The sequence below is a fragment of the Eschrichtius robustus genome, chromosome 17, assembly GCF_028021215.1.
Source record: "Eschrichtius robustus isolate mEscRob2 chromosome 17, mEscRob2.pri, whole genome shotgun sequence".
Lineage (NCBI taxonomy): Eukaryota > Metazoa > Chordata > Mammalia > Artiodactyla > Eschrichtiidae > Eschrichtius > Eschrichtius robustus.
Genome location: NC_090840.1, coordinates 47,420,989 through 47,442,310, shown reverse-complemented (window position 1 = coordinate 47,442,310; position 21,322 = coordinate 47,420,989). Strand labels below are relative to the sequence as shown.

The 21,322-nt window shown below is 37.8% G+C and overlaps 1 protein-coding gene across 2 annotated transcripts in view; it reads right to left on the bottom strand.

Annotated features, from left to right (window-relative positions):
• CPQ (carboxypeptidase Q) overlaps positions 1-21,322 on the bottom strand; it is a 501,828-nt gene that overhangs the window by 107,017 nt on the left and 373,489 nt on the right. For both annotated transcript variants that reach the window (XR_011070696.1, XM_068525552.1), the window contains exon 6: positions 12,341-12,432. Coding sequence is in view for 1 of the 2 variants with exons in the window: in XM_068525552.1 (XP_068381653.1) it covers positions 12,341-12,432 (92 nt within the window). In the remaining variant the exon portion in view is untranslated. The remainder of the gene's footprint in view (positions 1-12,340; positions 12,433-21,322) is intronic.

Below are 21,322 nucleotides of genomic sequence, written 5' to 3'. Positions count from 1 at the left end.
TATGCAACAGTATAGGGTGGATTAAAGACCTAAGTGTAAGGCCAGACACTATAAAACTCCTAGAGGAAAACATAGGCAGAACACTCTATGACATAAATCATAGCAAGATCCTTTTTGACCCAGCTCCTAGAGAAATGGAAATAAAAACAAAAATAAACAAATGGGACCTAATGAAACTTAAAAGCTTTTGCACAGCAAAGGAAACTATAAACAAGACGAGAAGACAACCATCAGAATGGGAGAAATATTTGCAAACGAAGCAACTGACAAAGGATTAATCTCCAAAATATACAATCAGCTCATGCAGCTCAATATCAAAAAAAAAACCCAATCCAAAAATGGGCAGAAGAGCTAAATAGACGTTTCTCCAAAGAAGATATACAGATCGCCAACAAACACATGAAAGGATGCTCAACATCATAAATCATTAGAGAAATGCAAATCAAAACTACAGTGAGGTATCACCTCACACCTGTCAGAATGGCTATCATCAGAAAATCTACAAACAATAAATGCTGGAGAGGGTGCGGAGAAAAGGGAACCCTCTTGCACTGTTGGTGGCAATGTAAATTGATACAGCTACTATGGAGAACAGTATGGAGGTTCCTTAAAAAACTAAAAATAGAACTACCATAGGACCCAGCAATCCCACTACTGGGCATATACCCTGAGAAAACCATAATTCGAAGAAACATGTACCACAATGTTCATTGAAGCTCTATTTACAATAGTCAGGACAAGGAAGCAACCTAAGTGTCCATCGACAGATGAATGGATAAAGAAGATGTGGAACATATTTACAATGGAATATTACTCAGCCATAAAAAGAAATGAAATTGAACTATTTGTAGTGAGTTGGATGGACCTAGAGTCTGTCATACAGAGTGAAGTAAGTCCCAAAGAGAAAAACAAATATCATATGCTAACACATATATATGGAACCTAAAAAAAAAGGTTCTGATGAACCTAGGGGCAGGACAGGAATAAAGACGCAGACATAAAGAATGGAATTGAGGACACAGGGAGGGGGAAGGGTAAGCTGGAACGAAGTGAGAGAGTGGCATGGACATATATACACTACCAAATGTAAAACAGATAGCTAGTGGGAAGCAGCCGCACAGCACAGGGAGATCAGCTTGGTGCTTTGTGACCACCTAGAGGGGTGGGATAGGGAGGGTGGGAGGGAGACACAAGAGGGAGGGGATATGGGGATATATGTATACATATAGCTCATTCACTTTGTTATACAGCAGAAACTAACACAACATTGTAAAGCAATTATACTCCAATAAAGATGTTAGAAAAATTTAAAAAAAAACTCCTCTGGACAGAAAGAGACAAACTGCTGTTACTTGCAACAGCACAGAAGAATCACAAAACTATACTTGTTTACGTATAGCAGGAAGCCTAGGAGTATATACTGTATCACTGAGGTTTAAGAACAGGCATAACCAATCTGTGGTAATAAAAATCAGTATAATAGTTATCTTTGGTGGAGTCAGAGGTTGATCTGAAAGGGAAATTTCCTAGGATAACAGGAATGCTCTATATCTTGATCTGGGTGATGGTTACACGGCGGTATACAATTGCCAATTATATATTGCACTGTATGCTTAAGATCTGTGCATTTTATCACTCTATGCTACTTATACCTCAATAAAACACTGTTAGCATGAAAAGTGTGTTACTTATAAACAAATCAATAAACATAAAGCACAAACAATATACATATAAATAATTCTCAACTTCATATGCTAATGTGAATAGACAGTGGAAAGAACGTGAACACTAGGAGAAAAAAGTTTACAGTTTATCAAAATATGCAAAGTAGCATTTTTTTAAAAAATAAGAGAATATGTACACATCCTTTATAGGACTTTATGCTATGAATTGTTACGGGTATACTGATGGACACCAGGAATGATTGCTATTCTAGTTGACTCCAAAATATATTTCCATACAATAATTTATTTATAACTTTGTATGACCTAAATGATAATTTTATAAATTTTGTTTGGAGCCAATTATATAAGTATTTTGCGGGAAGATATTATTGTTATAAATAATATAAATGTACAGGTATACTACACATGTAAAGTGAAAAACTCAGTACTTCCTGTTCAAATTATTTTACTTAGTAATGCCTGCCAAAATGCTCATAGACCTTTTTGAGCCAAAGTTTGTTTCCTCGGAAAGTGTGTTTTAGATATCACAATAAAGTTCTATTTTAGTTTCAAAATTTATACACAAACCACAAATAGTCTCACATATTTCAGAACAATTTAGTAAGGCTAGCAATTATTATAATAATTGAACTAATACTTCATAAGCATAACTATGACATAAAGGCAGCTATTAATCTGATTACAATTTTGAAAATTAGTTAGGCAATAAGGTTTAGCATATGATTATTTTTTTATGTTTATTTTTTATTTATTTATTTTTTCTTATTAGTCAACCATTTTATACACATCAGTGTATACATGTCAATCCCAATCTCCCAATTCATCACACCACCACCCCCACCCCCTTGCCGCTTTCCCCCCTTGGTATCCATACGTTTGTTCTCTACATCTGTGTCTCAATTTCTGCTCTGCAAACCGGATCATCTGTACCGTTTTCTAGGTTCCATATATATGTGTTAATATACGATATTTGTTTTCCTCTTTCTGACTTACTTCACTCTGTATGACAGTCTCTAGATGCATCCACATCTCTACAAATGACCCAATTTCGTTCCTTTTTATGGCTGAGTAATATTCCATTGTATATATGTACCACATCTTCTTTATCCATTGTCTGTCGATGGACATTTAGGTTGCTTCCATGACCTGGCTATTGTAAAGAGTGCTGCAATGAACATTGGGGGGCATGTGTCTTTTTGAATTATGGTTTTCTCTGGGTATATGCCCAGTAGTGGGATTGCTGGGTCATATGGTAATTCTATTTTTAGTTAATTAAGGAACCTCCATACTGTCCTCCATAGTGGCTGTATCAATTTACATTCCCACCAACAGTGCAAGAGGGTTCCCTTTTCTCCACACCCTCTCCAGCATTTGTTGTTTGTAGATTTTCTGATGATGCCCATTCTAACTGGTGTGAGGTGATACCTCATTGTAGTTTTGATTTGCATTTCTTGAATAATTAGTGATGTTCAGCAGCTTTTCATGTGCTTCTTGGCCATCTGTATGTCTTCTTTGGAGAAATGTCTATTTAGGTCTTCTGCCCATTTTTGGATTGGGTTGTTTCTTTAATATTGAGCTGCATGAGCTGTCTATATATTTTGGAGATTAATCCTTTGTCCATGGATTCATTTGCAAATATTTTCTCTCATTCTGAGGGTTGTCTTTTTGTCTCGTTTATGGTTTCCTTTGCTGTACAAAAGCTTTTAAGTTTCATTAGGTCCCATTTGTTTATTTTTGTTTTCCTTTCCATTACTCTAGAAGGTGGATCAAAAACTAACTTGCTGTGATTTATGTCAAAGAGTGTTCTTCCTATGTTTTCCTCTAAGAGTTTTATAGTGCCTGGTCTTACATTTAGGTGTCTAATCCATTTTGAGTTCATCTTTGTGTATGATGTTAGGGAGTGTTCTAATTTCATTCTTTTACATGTAGCTGTCCAGTTTTCCCAGCATCACTTATTGAAGAGACTCTCTTTTCTCCATTGTATATCCTTGCCTCCTTTGTCATAGATTAGTTGACCATAGGTGCGTGGGTTTATCTCTGGGCTTTCTATCCTGTTCCATTGATCTATATTTCCTTTGTTGTGCCAGTACCATACTGTCTTGATTACTGTAGCTTTGTAGCATAGTCTGAAGTCAGGGAGTCTGATTCCTCCAGCTCCGTTTTTTTCCCTCAAGACTGTTTTGGCTATTCAGGGTCTTTTGTGTCTCCATACGAATTTTAAGATTTTTTGTTCCAGTTCTGTAAAAAAATGCCATTGGTAATTTGATAGGGATTGCACTGAATCTGTAGATTGCTTTCAGTAGTATAGTCATTTTCACAATATTGATTCTTCCCATCCAAGAACATTGTATATCTCTCCATCTGTTGGTATCATCTTTAATTTCTTTCATCAGTGTCTTACAGTTTTCTGCATACAGGTCTTTTGTCTCCCTAGGTAGGTTTATTCCTAGGTATTTTATTCTTTTTGTTGCAATGGTGAATGGGAGTGTTTCTTTAATTTCTCTTTCAGATTTTTCATCATTAGTGTATAGGAATGCAAGAGATTTCTGTGCATTAATTTTGTATCCTGCTAGTTCACCAAATTCATTGATTAGCTCTAGTAGTTTCCTGGTGGCATCTTTAGGATTCTCTATGTAGAGTATCATATCATCTGCAAACAGTGACAGTTTTACTTCTTCTTTTCCAATTTGTATTCCTTTTATATCTTTTTCTTCTCTGATTGCCATGGCTAGGACTTCCAAAACTATGTTGAATAATAGTGGTGAGAGTGGACATCCTTGTCTTGTTCCTGATCTTAGAGGAAATGCTTTCAGTTTTTCACCATTGAGAATGATGTTTGCTGTGGGTTTGTCATATATGGCCTTTATTATGTTGAGGTAGGTTCCCTCTATACCCACTTTCTGGAGAGTTTTTATCATAAATGGGTGTTGAATTTTGTCAAAAGCGTTTTCTGCATCTATTGAGATGATCATATGGTTTTTATTCTTCAGTTTGTTAATATGGTGTATCACACTGATTGATTTGCGTATATTGAAGAATCCTCGCATTCCTGGGATAAACCCCACTTGATCATGGTGTATGATCCTTTTAATGTGCTGTTGGATTCTGTTTGCTAGTATTTGGTTGAGGATTTTTGCATCTATATTCATCAGTGATATTGGTCTCTAATTTTCTTTTTTTGTAGTATCTTTGTCTGGTTTTGGTATCAGGGTGATGGTGGCCTCATAGAATGAGTTTGGGAGTGTTCCTTCCTCTGCAATTTTTTGGAAGAGTTTGAGAAGTATAGGTGTTAGCTCTTCTCTAAATGTTTGATAGAATTCACCTGTGAAGCCATCTGGTCCTGGACTTTTTGTTTGTTGGAAGATTTTTAATCACAGTTTCAATTTCATTACTTGTGATTGGTCTGTTTATGTTTTCTGTTTCTTCCTGGTTCAGTCTCGGAAGGTTGTGCTTCTCTAAAAATGTGTCCATGTATTCCAGGTTGTCCATTTTATTGGCATAGAGTTGCTTGTAGTATTCTCTTTGGATGCTTTGGATTTCTTCGGTGTCTGTTGTAACTTCTCTTTTTTCAATTCTAATTTTATTGATTTGAGTCCTCTTCCTCTTTTTCTTGATGAATCTGGCTAATGGTTCATCAATTTTGTTTATCTTCTCAAAGAACCAGCTTTTAGTTTTATTGATCTTTGCTATTGTTTTCTTTGTTTCTATTTCATTTATTTCTGCTCTGATTTTTATGATTTCTTTCCTTCTGCTAACTTTGGGTTTTTTTGTTCTTCTTTCTCCAGTTCCTTTAGGTGTAAGGTTAGATTGTTTACTTGAGATTTTTCTTGTTTCTTGAGGTAGGCTTGATAGATATAGATATAAACTTCCCTCTTAGAACTGCTTTTGCTGCATCCTATAGGTTTTGGATCATCGTGTTTTCATTGTCATTTGTCTCTAGGTATTTTTTGATTTCCTCTTTGATTTCTTCAGTGAGCTCTTGGTTATTTAGTAACGTATTGTTTAGCCTCCAGGTGTTTGTGTTTTTTACGTTTTTTTCCCTGTAATTCATTTCTAATCTCATAGCGCTGTGGTCAGAAAAGATGCTTGATATGATTTCAATTTTCTTAAATTTACTGAGGCTTGATTTGTGACCCAAGATGTGATCTATCCTGGAGAATGTTCCATGCGCACTTGAGAAGAAAGTGTAATCTGCTGTTTTTGGATGGAATGTCGTACAAATATCAATTAAATCTATCTGGTCTATTGTGTCATTCAAAGCTTCTGTTTCCTTATTTATTTTCATTTTGGATGATCTGTCCATTGGTGTAAGTGAGGTGTTAAAGTCCCCCACTATTATTGTGTTACTGTCGATTTCCTCTTTTATAGCTGTTAGCAGTTGCCTTATGTATTGAGGTGCTCCTATGTTGGGTGCATAGATATTTATAATTGTTATATCTTCTTCTTGGATTGATCCCTTGATCATTATGTAGTGTCCTTCCTTGTCTCTTGTAACATTCTTTATTTTAAAGTCTATTTTTATCTGATATGAAAATTGCTACTCCAGCTTTCTTTTGATTTCCATTTGCATGGAATATCTTTTTCCATCCCCTCACTTTCAATCTGTATGTGTACCTAGGTCTGAAGTGGGTGCCTTGTAGACAGCATATAGATGGATCTTGTTTTTGTATCCATTCAGCAAGCCTGTGTCTTTTGGTTGGAGCATTTAATCCATTCACATTTAAGGTAATTATCGATATGTATGTTCCTATTACCATTTTCTTAATTGTTTTGGGTTTGCTTTTGTAGGTCCTTTTCTCCTCTTGTGTTTCCCACTTAGAGAAGTTCCTTCAGCATTTGTTGTAGAGCTGGTTTGGTGGTGCTGAATTCTCTTAGCTTTTCCTTGTCTGTAAAGCTTTTGATTTCTCCACTGAATCTGAATGAGATCCTTGCTGGGTGGAGGAATCTTGGTTGTAGCTTCTTCCCTTTCATCACTTTAAGCATATCATGCCACTCCCTTCTGGCTTGTAGAGTTTCTGCTGAGAAATCAGCTGTTAACCTTATGGGAGTTCCCTTGTATGTTATTTGTCATTTTTCTCTTGCTGCTTTCAATAATTTTTCTTTGTCTTTAATTTTTGCTGATTTGATCACTATGTGTCTCGGTGTGTTTCTCCTTGCGTTTATCCTGTATGGGACTCTCTGCACTTCCTGGACTTGGGTGGCTATTTCCTTTCCCATGTTAGGGAAGTTTTCGACTATAATCTCTTCAAATATTTTCTCGGGTCATTTCTCTCTCTCTTCTCCTTCTGGGACCCCTATAATGCGAATGTTGTTGTGTTTAATGTTGTCCCAGAGGTCTCTTCGGCTGTCTTCATCTCTTTGCATTCTTTTTTCTTTATTCTGTTCTGCAGCAGTGAATTCCACCATTCTGTCTTCCAGGTCACTTATCCGTTCTTCTGTCTCAGTTATTCTGTTGTTGATTCCTTATAGTGTATATTTCATTTTAGTTATTGTATTGTTCATCTCTGTTTGTTCTTTAATTCTTCTAGATCTTTGTTAAACATTTCTTGCATCTTCTCAATCCTTGCCTCCATTCTTTTTCCGAGGTCCTGGATCATCTTCACTATCATTATTCTGAATTCTTTTTCTGGAAGATTGCCTATCTCTGTTTCATTTAGTTGTTTTTCTGGGGTTTTATCTTGTTCCTTCATCTGGTACATAGCCCTCTGCCTTTTCATCTTGTCTATCTTTCTGTGAATGTGGTTTTTGTTGCACAGGCTGCAGGATTGTAGTTCTTCTTGCTTCTGCCGTCCAAGTTTTAGCATATGATTTAAAATCATTTTAATTTTATATTTTTCTATAAATATATTAATTAAATTATAAACAAAGATATATTTACTAAGAAAAGGATAACGAATGTTAATATTAATTTTATTGCCATGAAAGTTTAGCTATATCTGTTCATTAAAGTAGCCTTTATAGAACTTTTACTGTTGAAAAGATTCTATGAGGAGGAAGAAAGAATACATTCAGAGCAACAAAAAGAAGAAATAATAATTTTTTACATACTGTTTTTCTCAATAATTAATGCTATGTAAGTATCGCTAACTTTACTATTAAACTCTACACCAAATCAGAATGCATAGAAAAAAGAGTGGTATATGTACATTCATATTATTTATTAAAATAATATCTTCCTGCAAAATACTTACATAATTGGCTCCAAGCAAAACTTATAAAATTATCATTTAAGTCAATACAAAGTTATAAATAAATCACTGTATGGAAATAACATGAACATATTTTATGATTTTTATCATATAGATTAAGGATCAACGAACTTTTTCTGTAAAGGATCAGATACTTATTATTTTGGGGCTTGCAGACCACATAAAATCTCAGTCACGTAGTCAGTTAAAACATGTAAAAACATTCTTGTCTTGAGGTCTGTACATAAACAGATGGATTTGGCTCACAGGCCATATTTTACTGATCCTTGTTATAGATCACTAATAACCATAACTATATCATAAAAATGATAGCAGAGTTATTTTAAAAGTTCAAATCTTTTATCTTTATAATGACCAGAATAGGTCCTCCCCCAAATAAAAGTTCTGTTCCTGTTCAGTATCACCCATACGGATGCCAAGGGTGCACATCAGGACTCAGTTCTCATCAATATGAAGGAGAGAGGCTTTCCCTTTTCTACCCCCTCCTGACTACTCACTCAAACCCGCTTACTCCTCAAGGATGAGGTCCTTATTATAGTTACTTTAAAGTTAAACTCAGCCACCCAGAAATGATTATGCTCTTGACAATGCTTATATCAATATGTTAATCATAAGAATATAGAATAAGTCCTTCAAAATGGGCTGTGTCTTGTAAAACATGCAGAATGTCTTTTTAAAGGTAAGATAAAGAGCTATCCTAAAAAAAAGGCCTTTGTTTTCCCTTTCTGGAATTTCTTCTTTCCATCACTGAAAATGCAATTCAGACCAGCCACCAGTATATAGACACATTTGTATGAAGGTGACGTGGATATTTTCAAGATAAACAAGCTCTGTTAATGTCATTGCATGTCCTTTGAGTATATATTCATATATATATATATATATATATATATATATATATATATATATGCCTGCCAACCTCTTAGAAGTTTAAAATCAAGTAATTTCTGATTTCATCCATGTATTTTGTAGGCTATGGTAAAACTCAAAATCTTCAGAGAAATAAACTTTTTTTTTTTCCCCTAGATCTAAGGAATTTCAGTGGTTGAGGAAATTTCAAGCTGGAGCCATTACAGTTTAAATCCATTTTTTAAAAAAATTTATTTATTTTATTTATTTATTTTTGGCTGTGTTGGGTCTTTGTTGCTGCGTGCGGGCTTTCTCTAGTTGTGGCGAGCGGGGGCTACTCTTCATTGTAGTGTGTGGGCTTCTCATTGCAGTGGCTTCTCTTGTTGCGGAGCACGGGCTCTAGGCATGCAGGCTTCAGTAGTTGTGGCACGGGCTCAGTAGTTGTGGCTTGTGGGCTCTAGAGTGCAGGCTCAGCAGTTGTGGCGCACGGGCTTAGTTGCTCTGCAGCATGTGGGATCTTCCCGGACCAGGGCTTGAACCCGTGTCTCCTGCGTTGGCAGGCGGATTCTTAACCACTGCGCCACCAGGGAAGCCCTAAATCCATTTTTTTTCTTGAAGTAGAGTATATTATAGAGAATGAGCTTCAAAACAGTTCCTTTAGGGTTTTATGTTTTTTATAGAGTCCAAGATGTATAGATTCTAAAAGCACCTTCTTAAAAATAATTCGATTATTCTCTTGCACTCTGGACAAAGTGCAAACTTCTAAACATGGTTTGTACCTTCCAGTCCAGCCTCTTGCTTCTCTCTCTTCTCTGCTCCTGCCACTGTGCATCTTGCATTCTACACAGCAGCCACTCTGAATGCCTCTCAGTTTCCGCTGTGTGCTGGGACCTCTTCACCTCCAGCCTTGGTACATGGAGGTCCCACTACCATGGACTCACCTCCTCTCTGCCAACTCCTCTTCCTTATCTGGCCTCTGCGTAGTCCTCAGGTCTCTGCTTAGATGTCATTTCTCTCATGTAGTCTATCCTGACCGCTCCAGAAGGCCAGGTTACATGAACTTTCTGTCTCTGCCATCACTGGTTTGTTCTTTATCAGAACATTCTTAACACGTTATATTATGATTGAAGTTCAGTGGTTGGTGTCCTTCTTTAGATGGCAGTCTCAGCAAGGTCATGGTGAATCTTCTTAATGACAGTATACCTAATGCCGAATACAGTGCCTGAGCCAGTAGGTGCTCAGAGAATATTAATTGAATGTTGCTGGGTCAAGAACGACTCCTATCTGATGTTCTCGTCCACCACAACATAGAGAAGATGATGCTACTGACCCACCCACCAAAGGGCATAATCTGGAATAATCTTATTCCCCAGGAACACTTGAGGCCATAAGAATTGAAGTGGTGAAAGAGTTGGGCATAAAGCATGGTCCTCCTTTGCACAGAAAGTAACGATACTCAGTGACCAAATTCATGACCCTAACTAAACTTATTATTCTTAAGCTCTAAATAACTGAAATAGGGTAATAGAGACTGACTTTGTCAAATGATCAAAAAGGATATAAACACAACTCAGAGAACAACAGACCTCTCTCAGATTTTGATAATTTAAGTTTATAAGATGTGTTCCTTCTAATCTGGAGATGCAGGGAGAACAATCCAGCAGACCAGACCCTGCTCCCCTGCCCAGCACTCATTGCTCAGCAGCACACCCACTGATTGGGGAGTTCCTCTTTGAACAAACATTTGATGTGGTCCAGAGTATTTCTCAGCTTGTACATTTTGCCCTCTCTCCGCTCTCTCAAAGGTTGTTCTTGATATTAATCTCCTTGTCCCCCATTTTTTTTAAATTGAAGTTTAGTTGATTTACAATATTGTGTTAGTTTCAGGTGGACAGCAAAGTGATTCAGTTATATATATATATTTTTCAGACTATTTTCCATTATAGGTTACTACAAGATACTATATATATCTGTATATCTTGTGCTATACAGTAAATCCTTGTTACTTACCTATTTTATGTATAATAGTTTGTATCTGTTAATGCCGTACCCGTAATTTATCCCTGACCCCACCCCCTTTCCCCTTTGGTAACCATAGTTTGTTTTCTACGTCTGTGAGTCTGTTTCTGTTTTGTATATATTGATACATTCTTTTGTATTATTTTTAGATTCCACATATAAGTGATATCATATAATATTTATCTTTCTCTGTCTGACCTACTTCACTTAGTATGATATTCACTAGGTCCATCCATGTGGCTGCAAATGGCAATATTTCTTTTTTTATGACTGAGTAATAATATTCCATTGTATACATGTACCACATCTTCTTAAGTCTGTTGATGGGCACTTGGGTTGTTTCCATGTCTTGCCTATTGTAAATAGTGCTGCTGTGAACATTGGGGTACATGTATCTTTTCGAATTAGAGTTTTCATCTTTTCCAGATATATGCCTAGGAGTAGGATTGCTGAATCATATGGTAGCTCTACTTTTAGTTTTTTAAGGAACCTCCATACTGTTTTCCACAGTGGCTGCACCAATTTACATTCCCACTAACAGTGCACGAGGGTTCCCTTTTCTCCACACCCTCTCCAGCATTTATTATCTGTAGACATTTTGATGATGGTCATTCTGACTGGTGTGAGGTGATACCTCATTGTGGTTCTGATTTGAATTTCTCTAATAATTAGAGATGTTGAGTATCTTTTCAAGTGCCTGTTGGCCATCTGTATGTCTTCTTTGGAGAAATGTCTTATTAGGTCTTCTGCCCATTTTTTGACATTGAGTTGTATGAGTTGTTTGCGTATCTTGGCTATTAATCCTTTGTCGATCGGGTCATTTGCAAATATTTTCTCCCATTCCGTAGATTGCCTTTTTGTTTTGTTGGTGGTTTCCTTTGCTGTGCAAAAGCTTTCAAGTTTGATTAGATCTCACTTATTTATTTTTGCTTTTATTTCTTTTGCCTTGGGAGTCCCTGTCCCCTGTCTTAAACGTGGTCTTTTATTTCTATTTATGATCTTCCACTATCACCTTCTTGTTTCAAGCTTCACTTTTGCCTTATATTGGTCACTGTCAAACCACACTGTCCTCCACATTCCCAGGTCTGAGACCTCTCGTTGCTGCTATTCCCATGGCTATTATCAATGCTCCTGGCTGACTCAAGGTCTCAGGATGTGGCTTTCAAATACCAGCACTCCCAGGAGGATTTGGGACATTGGGGAATGGGGGTGGACTCAGTAGGAACAGGGAATGTTAACCTATTACTATTTCTCTGGCATACATGAGGATAGCAGAACTAGAGAGTTTAGGAAAATGGCCACATAGCAGGTGGAATTTTCCTAAGGCTACAGACTAATGGAGAAATAGAAAATCACTCAGCTCCATCCCAGCACCCTCAGCTCACCAGTGCATTCTCCTTTATGGAGCTGGATGAAGACTTCTGCAAGGGGTGTTTGCCAGGGCCAGCCTACCGCAAAGTATTGCTGAGTCTTCAGGACAATAGAGGAAATTCTTAAACTAAAAGCATCAGTGCTTTTGCTGTATTTACACTGATATTACATGTGCAAATGCCCAGCAGTCCATGGCTGCTCTCTTACCTTGTGTAATTGGTAATACTGCAAGGCACCGATTCCACCTTGCTCCTCTGCAGTCCAGAGCACCAAACGCAGAGTCCTCTTTGGACGCAGCCCTGGGAAAAATAATAAAATCAAACAAGTGATTCTTCAGTTGCTTTTGAATTTTTGAAAAATGGCAGGGCCTCTTATCTGCATTCTGGAGGCAGGAGGGAATCAGAGGCATGCGCATTCATCTCTTGCTCTTGTGGTTGCCTGATTTAGGGTTTGGCTGACACAGCAAAGGAGTACCCTCAGGGCTGATCTCCAGGGCAGGTTAATGAAGAAAGGTGTTGTGATAAATGCCAGCCAGGAATTGAGAGCCTCTATTCATATCCTTAACTGGACAACCTGCCCAGTAGGACCCAATGGATGGCCAAGTTCATTGGGATATTAGATTGCATCCAGAAGATGCAGTTAGGCTCTAGACAGATCATGAGGCCTTCCAATGATTAACTGAAACCCAATCATTTGCCTCTACTTCAAGACAAGGTGTGTTGGGGGTTGCTTCTTAGTCTAAATCCACAAGTATAGCTAGCTGCCCATGCTATCCTTAGCAATGTAATGATTGTGAAGCAGATGCAATGTTTATGTTTACCCAGGGTCATGTTCCCCTCCTTCTTGGAAATATAAGGTCATTCACTTAAGGTCAATGAAAATGAATTGAATGAGAATGACATTTTATTCATCTCATTACCACACAAACAGCTTGGTGGCTATTTCATTGACTTGGGAAATACAAACTTGTATCCTGCAGTTATTAAAGCTACTAGCAGATCTGGCGTATCTAGAACCATTTTTGAGTGACTGTGTCCGCTCCGTAAAAGCTAACTACAATGGTCAAACAGTATGCTAAAAGTTCCACTGTTTGACCAAGGTTTAAAACTCACTTCTGATTTGGACCTGATGATGTGGTTTCTGAGAAATAACAAAGGCAGAAACACGTGAAGCTGGGCTTAAATCTTATTAATAAGATCTGTCCTCTTGCCTCACTGCAGGGAAACCATAGGGAAGGACTTCGAATGGCTCCGAGATGGACACACTACAGACGTCGAGTGTAACCAACTGCTGCCACCCAGGCACGTGGCCTTCTTCAAGGGAGCGGGCTGGTCGACTTCAGCCTGGATGATAAATGCTCCTGGGAAATGGAGCTCTGTCCTGCCTCCTCTGGACACCAACAAGTATTCTCCTTTCACAAGTCTAGTGCCAAGGCATTGAAAAGGAGCTACGTTTCTCACTAAATTGAATATTGTGAAGCTACTTTACACTTGAGCATTTTAACATAATTAAAAGAGCGCAGGTTTAGGAGGCAGGCTGACCTGAGTTCCAATTAAAGCCTAGACAAGCAATGTCCACATCCAATTGTTCAGCAAATCCCATTGGTGTTTTCTTCTAAGTCCATCTAGAATCCAACTTTTTCACCTCTGCTACCACGCTGGTCCAAGCCCCACCTTCTTTTGCCTGGACTGTTGCAAAACAGTCTTCCTAACTGGTCTCCCTGCCTCAGCCTGTGCCCCTCTGCAGCTGATGGTCTGCACTGCAGACAGCAAGACTCTTGTAAAACTTATACCAGAGCATGTCATTTCTCTATTCAAAACCTCCAAGAGCCATACTGTAAGCTTCTCAAAGGCAGGTATTTAAGCTTTGTGATTCAATGTGATGCCCCCAGTGCCCAGACTGTTTGGCACATATTAGGTGCCCAATAAATAGGTCTTGAATGAATAAATGAATCCAAAGTGTGGTGCCTCACTAGTAAAATTCAAAGCCCTCTACCACTGTCTCAACCTCATTTCCTAAAACTTTCCTGCTAGCTCATTTCCAGGCAAAATGTTATAGTTGAAAAAGGCAGACAGATCTGGTGAGCCCTGCTATTAATAGGCACTAACTGTGTAACCACTGGGAAATAGATCTACCTGAACTTCAGCTTCCTTATCTAAAGATTGGAGGGAATATTACATGCTCATAACATAACAACTTCCCCGGGTGGTTGTGAGGATGAAATGAGGTGTGATGAAGACAATCTGTGTCTGCCATGCAACAGACATTCAATGAATGAATTATAAAACTACATAATGGATAGCCACGCACAGAGCACACACTTTTACCCATAGAGAGAAGGGGCATCTAAATACTCAGGACAATCTTCCAAAGTCATCTGAGCCCCTGCTGAAGAAGAATCGTGAAGTACCCACTGCCTGCTCCACAGAGTCTAACCACCGACTCACACTCAGAGCACAAACTTAAACTGTTGTTGGATTAAGAAATATAATCAGTCTATATCTAAAGACCATAGTCACTGGCTCCTCTAACAGAAATGTGCTTAGTGTCAATTTAAATCAAATGACATTTTGCTTGCAACATAGAAAAAAATAAAAAAGGATAAAGTGCTGCAAATGAAAATTCTGAACATGTTTTTAGATCCATAAAGAAGCGGAAAAAACTTTCTGTTTACATATCTCCTCATTTACCAGTAAAACAGTACCAAGTTATTAAAACGATGGAGTTCTCTAAATAGGGATCAAGGGACAGTTAGCACAAGTTAGAGAAAAATCAATTTTTAAAAGCCAATGCCCTGAATAGCCCCATAGATTTGGTGTTCTACTTGCAAGTCATTACCGTACAGGATTAGTCTCCTTCACATTTCAAATCAGCCAGATAACCAATGATGTTATACTAAGATAACAAAAAAGTAATCGGTTTGAAGTGAGGAATGCTAAGGCCTCCAAACAACAACAGCATAGCTGGTGCATGGCTGGCCCTGAGGAGACAGAGCCACCTCCCAGCCCTGGAGAAGTTCAGTCCCCATCTTACTCCACATTCAAGGTTAAGGCCCAAACAGAAGAGGTTAGGAAACCAGTGGTTAAGCAAATACCTGACTGAGCTGCGAAGTCTCTTTTCCACTCTGACATTCTGATTGTCCCTAGAACCTAAGAGAAATGCATGGGACTTCATTCAGTGCTAGACCCTGACTTTAGTGTGGAGTTAGAGCCCCCAGGTCACCTAAGTCCACAGACAGGCAGCATGGGGCACAGAAAGGTGTTGGCTGTGGAATCTCAATAAACATTGTTTGATTCCCTGCTCTGCCACTTCTGGCTCTTTGACTTTAGATTAGTTGCCCAATCTCTCTGAGCCTCAGTTTCCTCATCTACACAATAAGGAAAAGGGGAATTGCCTCATGACTTTGTTAAGAAAATTAAATGAGACCAGGCAAATACATATGAAGCACAGTTCCTGGCACATAGTAGGCTTTCAAGAATTGTCTGTTAGCTTCACTCTACATCACTCCATGAACTTCAGTCTGTGCCAATGATTTCCTGGGAAATCCTGTGAGAGAACTAGGAAGGAGGCATCTTTCTCATTCCTCTTCCCTAGGAACCGTAGAACATCTTTGTTTATACATAATGCATACCCAGCCAAGGGAGAAACACAAATTTCATCTAGCTCACAGAAAAACACATAACCTCTTTCAGCACGGAATAGGCCCTCATTCCAACATAGAGCATATCCAAATCCAAAGAAATAGAAATTGTTTCCTCACTTTAAAAATTGAAGGCCAATCAGAATTTTTAGTTTCTGGATAAAGTAAAAAAGCTTAATAAATCTGAAAACTGAATAAAGTTGATATAAAGATGTCTGCATTTATCATTTTTAAATAATAGAATTTATTGTGTATCTCAAATCCAAACTGGTTTCAAAGCTAGGCATTTTAAGTATATAAAGTAACAAAAATAACAACAACAACAATAATAAAACAATAATAATGACAGCAACACAACAAAGTGATACAAGGTCAAATGCAGGGATCTCATCTTGTAGTGAAACTAGGGTAAATGAATAGCTCCGTAGGAATCCTAGCTCACAGCTGTGGCCCTGGCTCAGTGGTTTACAGCACCAGCCTAAGGCAAGCACATGAAATAAACCTTAGAATTGGAGGTGAGAGGGAGGACCCTGGGCTGAGCTGGCTAGGAGTCAGGTCTCATTGAGGTTTTGTCAGAAGATAGGCAATTAGTTCCTCCATAAATGTAATGAAACCGCCCAGAGATCTCTTGACCTCCTGGAATTTTTATTAAGAACTTCAGATAGCACAACAAACTTTTATGGCATTACAGTTTTTCTCTAAAAGAACATAAACTACAGATAATGTGTCAGAGTTTTGTCTTTGTTTATGAAATAAGACACATGCATTTCACTTTCATTTTACTGACGAGAGTAATAATGCTATTGGGAAAATAGTGCCTATGAGAAAAGGTGAAAACAATCTGGCTGGAGTTTATTTTTTGTTATTATCAAAGATAAATTAGTCTGAGAGTTAAAGCAATAAACTGAAAAGGTCAACTGACTGTCCTGCACTTGCACTAAGAGTGGGCCAAAATAAAATAAACTTAGATTAATCCAGCCTTGTAGATAGATTTCCCAAATCATGAATTCTAAAGAACACTATTTGTTAACAAAGTGTATTAACCCAAATGCCTGTTTACTACTCCGTTTCAGTACTGCCAGAACTATGTATAAGTACTCTTCTCCGTTCTGACACCAATTGTGTAGAGAAAACACAATTTTCTCTTATAGTAAATATACTCAGTTTCCACGCATATGCACTAGCTCATAAATACCCTTGTTGTCCAGCTCTCCTTTATCAACAATTCAAAAGAGTGCTGCATTTAGAGATGCCTAATACTGCAATAAGCTTGACTAGTATAAGTGCAGTATCTGAATTAAAGAATAAATAATGACATATTAGTATATAAACTGAATGAGATGAGGCAGTAAGCATAGTGGTTAAGCATACAGGTTTTGGGGTTGAGACCTATTTCCACCTTGGACAAGTTACATAATTCATTATATAATATATAAGCACATTATCACTTATGTTTTTTAAAACGGGGGCATGGTTACACAAAGATTCATTATTTTAGTGAAGTAAATTACAACTACTACTCTTTATAGGCAGGAACAGAAAATCACTTGGAGGAAGATCTTTTGTTCTTGGAAGAATCACTTGTATCTTTCTTAGCCATGTAAATATAAAGCAATTAGACAGTTTTGGCGGGCATTGGGGCAGGGCAACAAACTTTTTAAAGCTCCATCTTGCTAGCTGCTTCCTCTTGAGCTATCTGGAGGAACAACCTGGCCACTGGGCAGGAGATAAATCAGAGTGTAAGAGGAGCCCAGGGTCTTCTGGGAGGAAAGCCCAGGGTCCTCACCCCTGCTTCCTTGGATACAGGACTGGGGATGAGAGAACTGTTGGGTCAGGGTGACAATGACTAAAGTCCCGAGGCAGGGAAGGTCCTGGAAACCACTAAAATAAAGTGATCTTGATGAAGAAAGGAGTCTGGGTTATTGGCCTGGGCTCAACACAGTGGCCTAAGATTCAGGGGAAGGGCTAATTGTAGTCTAGCATGTGGCCAAGTCCAGGAGCTCCTCCAGATCCAGCCACCCTAACAGAGGTTATGATTTAGAGAACTGAGGATGGGAATATCAACAAAGGGAGTTGAAACCTTGCTCCCCAAAATGGGCACCACTGTAACTTAGGGCTGCAAACAGTGCCGTGCAGCAGCCAGAAGGAGTCGTACTCACAGGTGGACCCAGCCACAGGTTTCTGGAGGAGGACTGACCCATTTGCCCTGAGTCAAGTCCCAGAGACCTCAGGAGGAGGTAACAGACTTCCTGCTAATAAGGCCTGTAGCGGCTTGGATGATTAACTATAAAGGAGACTGAAGGATGTGATCATTTTTATAACCTCTGTTTGTGGAGCAGGTCATAACAGTTATAATTTCCATAATTCAAAGTGAACAGTCCTACCTCATTATAATGATTAGGATTCTATTAGCCAGGAAAATCACTATTAATCATCGCTGAAGTAGAAATGCTGTGACTACCATGGTGTGAAGGCCATTTCTGGCCCTAACCCAGTTTTCCACTCTTATCATCCTGCTTCTGCCTCTCATCCTAAGCTCCAGCCACATCACATTTCCTACCAGTCCCTGACCTGAGAGGCCATGATATCTCAGATTTCTGGTCCTTTGTAGATGCTCTTCTTCCTATCTAGAATGCCCCTTCAACTTTTCCATCTGGCAAACTCCTATTCATTTGACAAAGCCCATCACTAACATTACTTTACCTGGGAAGGCTCCCCTAACTCTAGGGAAAAGTTGGTTGTTCCTTTCTCAGTGTTCTTCTAGAACTTCACACGGATCTCTCTGTTCATTTTCAACCACACTTACATGTTGATCTCCCCACTAGACCACTAATTTTCTGAGACACTCGTTTCTCTTTTTCATAACCCTGGTCCAGTACCTGATGTGTAACAAGTGCTGAAAAACTGTTTATTGACTGACTGGATGAATGAATGAGTGAATATATATATTTACATAGGTATAAATACAGCTACTACCTTTTCGGAGAGTGGCATTGACATATATACACTACCAAATGTAAAATAGATAGCTAGTGGGAAGCAGCCGCATAGCGCAGGGAGATCAGCTCGGTGCTTTGTGACCACCTAGAGGGGTGGGATAGGGAGGGTGGGAGGGAGACGTAAGAGGGAGGGGATATATGTATACATATAGCTCATTCACTTTGTTATACAGCAGCAACTAACACAACAATGTAAAGCAATTATATTCCAATAAAGATGGTATCAAAAATAAATAAATAAATAAAGCATACTAGTGACTCTTCAGTTCAGAAAGTTAAGATATGCTCTTTTTGTGAAACCAAAGCCTAGTAGCCTAGTTAATTAGATGTGCTTCAACTTCTACATTTGCTTCAGTCGTTAATACATTTACCTACTTTTGTAGCACAGACGAATCTAGTCAAAATTATTACATCAATAGCTCCTGTTGATCAAGTCATTAAATAAATATATTATGGTCACAGAAATCTTTCCAACAGCGAATTGTATTAAATTATAGGTATCTGCATTTTAAGCTCTGACATCTCTTTAATTTTTTACTTCAATATTTTTTCTGATTATAAAACAATATATCCTTTAAAAAATGGAAAACTATAAAAAAATTAGAAAACAAAAACAACCTATAAGCATATTTTATTTCCTTATAATTTTTGTATGCATGCATTTGTATACATATATAAAGAGTGGTTTTTATATATAATTTTATACTACATTTTCCACTTAAAAATCATGGCATATGTGGCCTCTATCTATAATAATAATCAATAATCTTCAAGAAAGTGATTCTTAATTTTTTTAGCTATTCTCTTATTGTTGGATATTTAAGGTTTTTATCCTTAGGGCAAGTTCTTAAAAGTAGAAATAATGAGTCTAAATAGTATAAACATTTTTAAGGCTCTTGAAACATGTCACCAATGCCCTAAAAAAAGCTAACCAATATATATTCCCACCAGCAGTGTATGAGAATATTCACTTCTACTTAATGTGGAACTTTTAATCTTATCTCCTTAATTTTTATGTCTGTCAATACATTATATTTATTTTTCGATACTACATTCTACTCATTTTCAGCCAAAATAATTACACCACACACATGCACACTCAATCTGTAGTCCAGTTTAACTTGACTGAGACAAATGTTAAGTTTGTATCTGATGCTTGACTAGAGTTAAAATATGTGAATTTGTTTTTCTTATTTAAAATGCCTGATAGTAGGGCTCTTTCAGTAATATATTTCTAAGATAATGTTAGTATCATGTAGGGATCTGTACAAGCTTGATCTAGCTGGAATTTTAAAACATACTATTTCTTTTTCCCTATCGTTATTTAGAGTGTTTTTATCTGCAAGGGGGTAACAGAGAAGCCTGCTTAATGATAGATTTGAACTCTGAATCACACTTCCATTAAGAGTTCTACCTTGCAAAAACATCAAGTGGGGAAGTTAAACAAATAGTGCAATTTTTAAGAAATGATGATAAATCAAGTACAAGTACCAAGACCTCTCTTGCAAATTCACATTCACCAATATGATCCTCTAAATTGCATTTCTTGTGAAGATGGTGCTGTCTGAGGGAGCACAAAAGTATTTGTACTTGAATCAGAGATTATCAACAAGCAATGCATCTCCAACAAGCAACTGAGGTGAGAACATTTCTGGGATCCCTTCTCAACACCGAACAACAGATATGAAGCATAGATGTTTTACAATGAAGGCACCATCTTTAAGCTGCTCCTGTTAACCCTTCCAAGTGCTCTTTTTTAGGGTTATGGTGGAAAGGATGTTATCTACATTTTTAAAGATTTTCCTTGTGCATAAAATGATTTGCAAAGTTATCTAAACTTGTTTTTGACCAATAAATTAATCACAATTTTTATTCTTGGTTCCATTTAAGTTTCAGTTTTCAGACCACAACACATTTGGTAGTATCAATACATTTTTGCAATTGGTTTTGAGCCAAAAAACTCATCTTCTTGAGCACTGCTCCATCCTTGGCTCCCAAAGTGATTGCTGACTGCTCTTGTTAAGGGAAAATCTCACCATGAAAGGAACAAGATCATCAAAATGTCTCTGGTACTCTCCCCCTTCTTTCCATTCCCACTGTGGCTACCATTATTTAAGCCCTTTGAATTGCTGCAGTTGCCAACTAACTGCTTCTTCCGATTCTGTACAACTGCTGCCAGAATTATCTTCCTAAAATACTGCTTTGAATATGTCACTGGCTAAGTGAAAATTTTTAATCAGTCATCATCTATAGAAGTAGTCTGCCTCTAAACTTTTTTGAATATGCATCTCTACCAGTAAAACATTTGGGCATGCATCACCATGTACGTATATTTATGAATAAACGACACATATACAATATTGTCAATACATGCAAGAAATATTAGTAAGAAATTAACCTTTCTTTTTTTAGATAGAGAATAAACATTTTCCTGTACCCAGATGATGGTCCTAACATAACGCCTGGCTTTTGAGGCCACTAGTTTATAGCACAGAGTCTGTCCTGTTTAGTATGGCATTCGAGGACCTACGCAGACTGGTTCCAATCTGC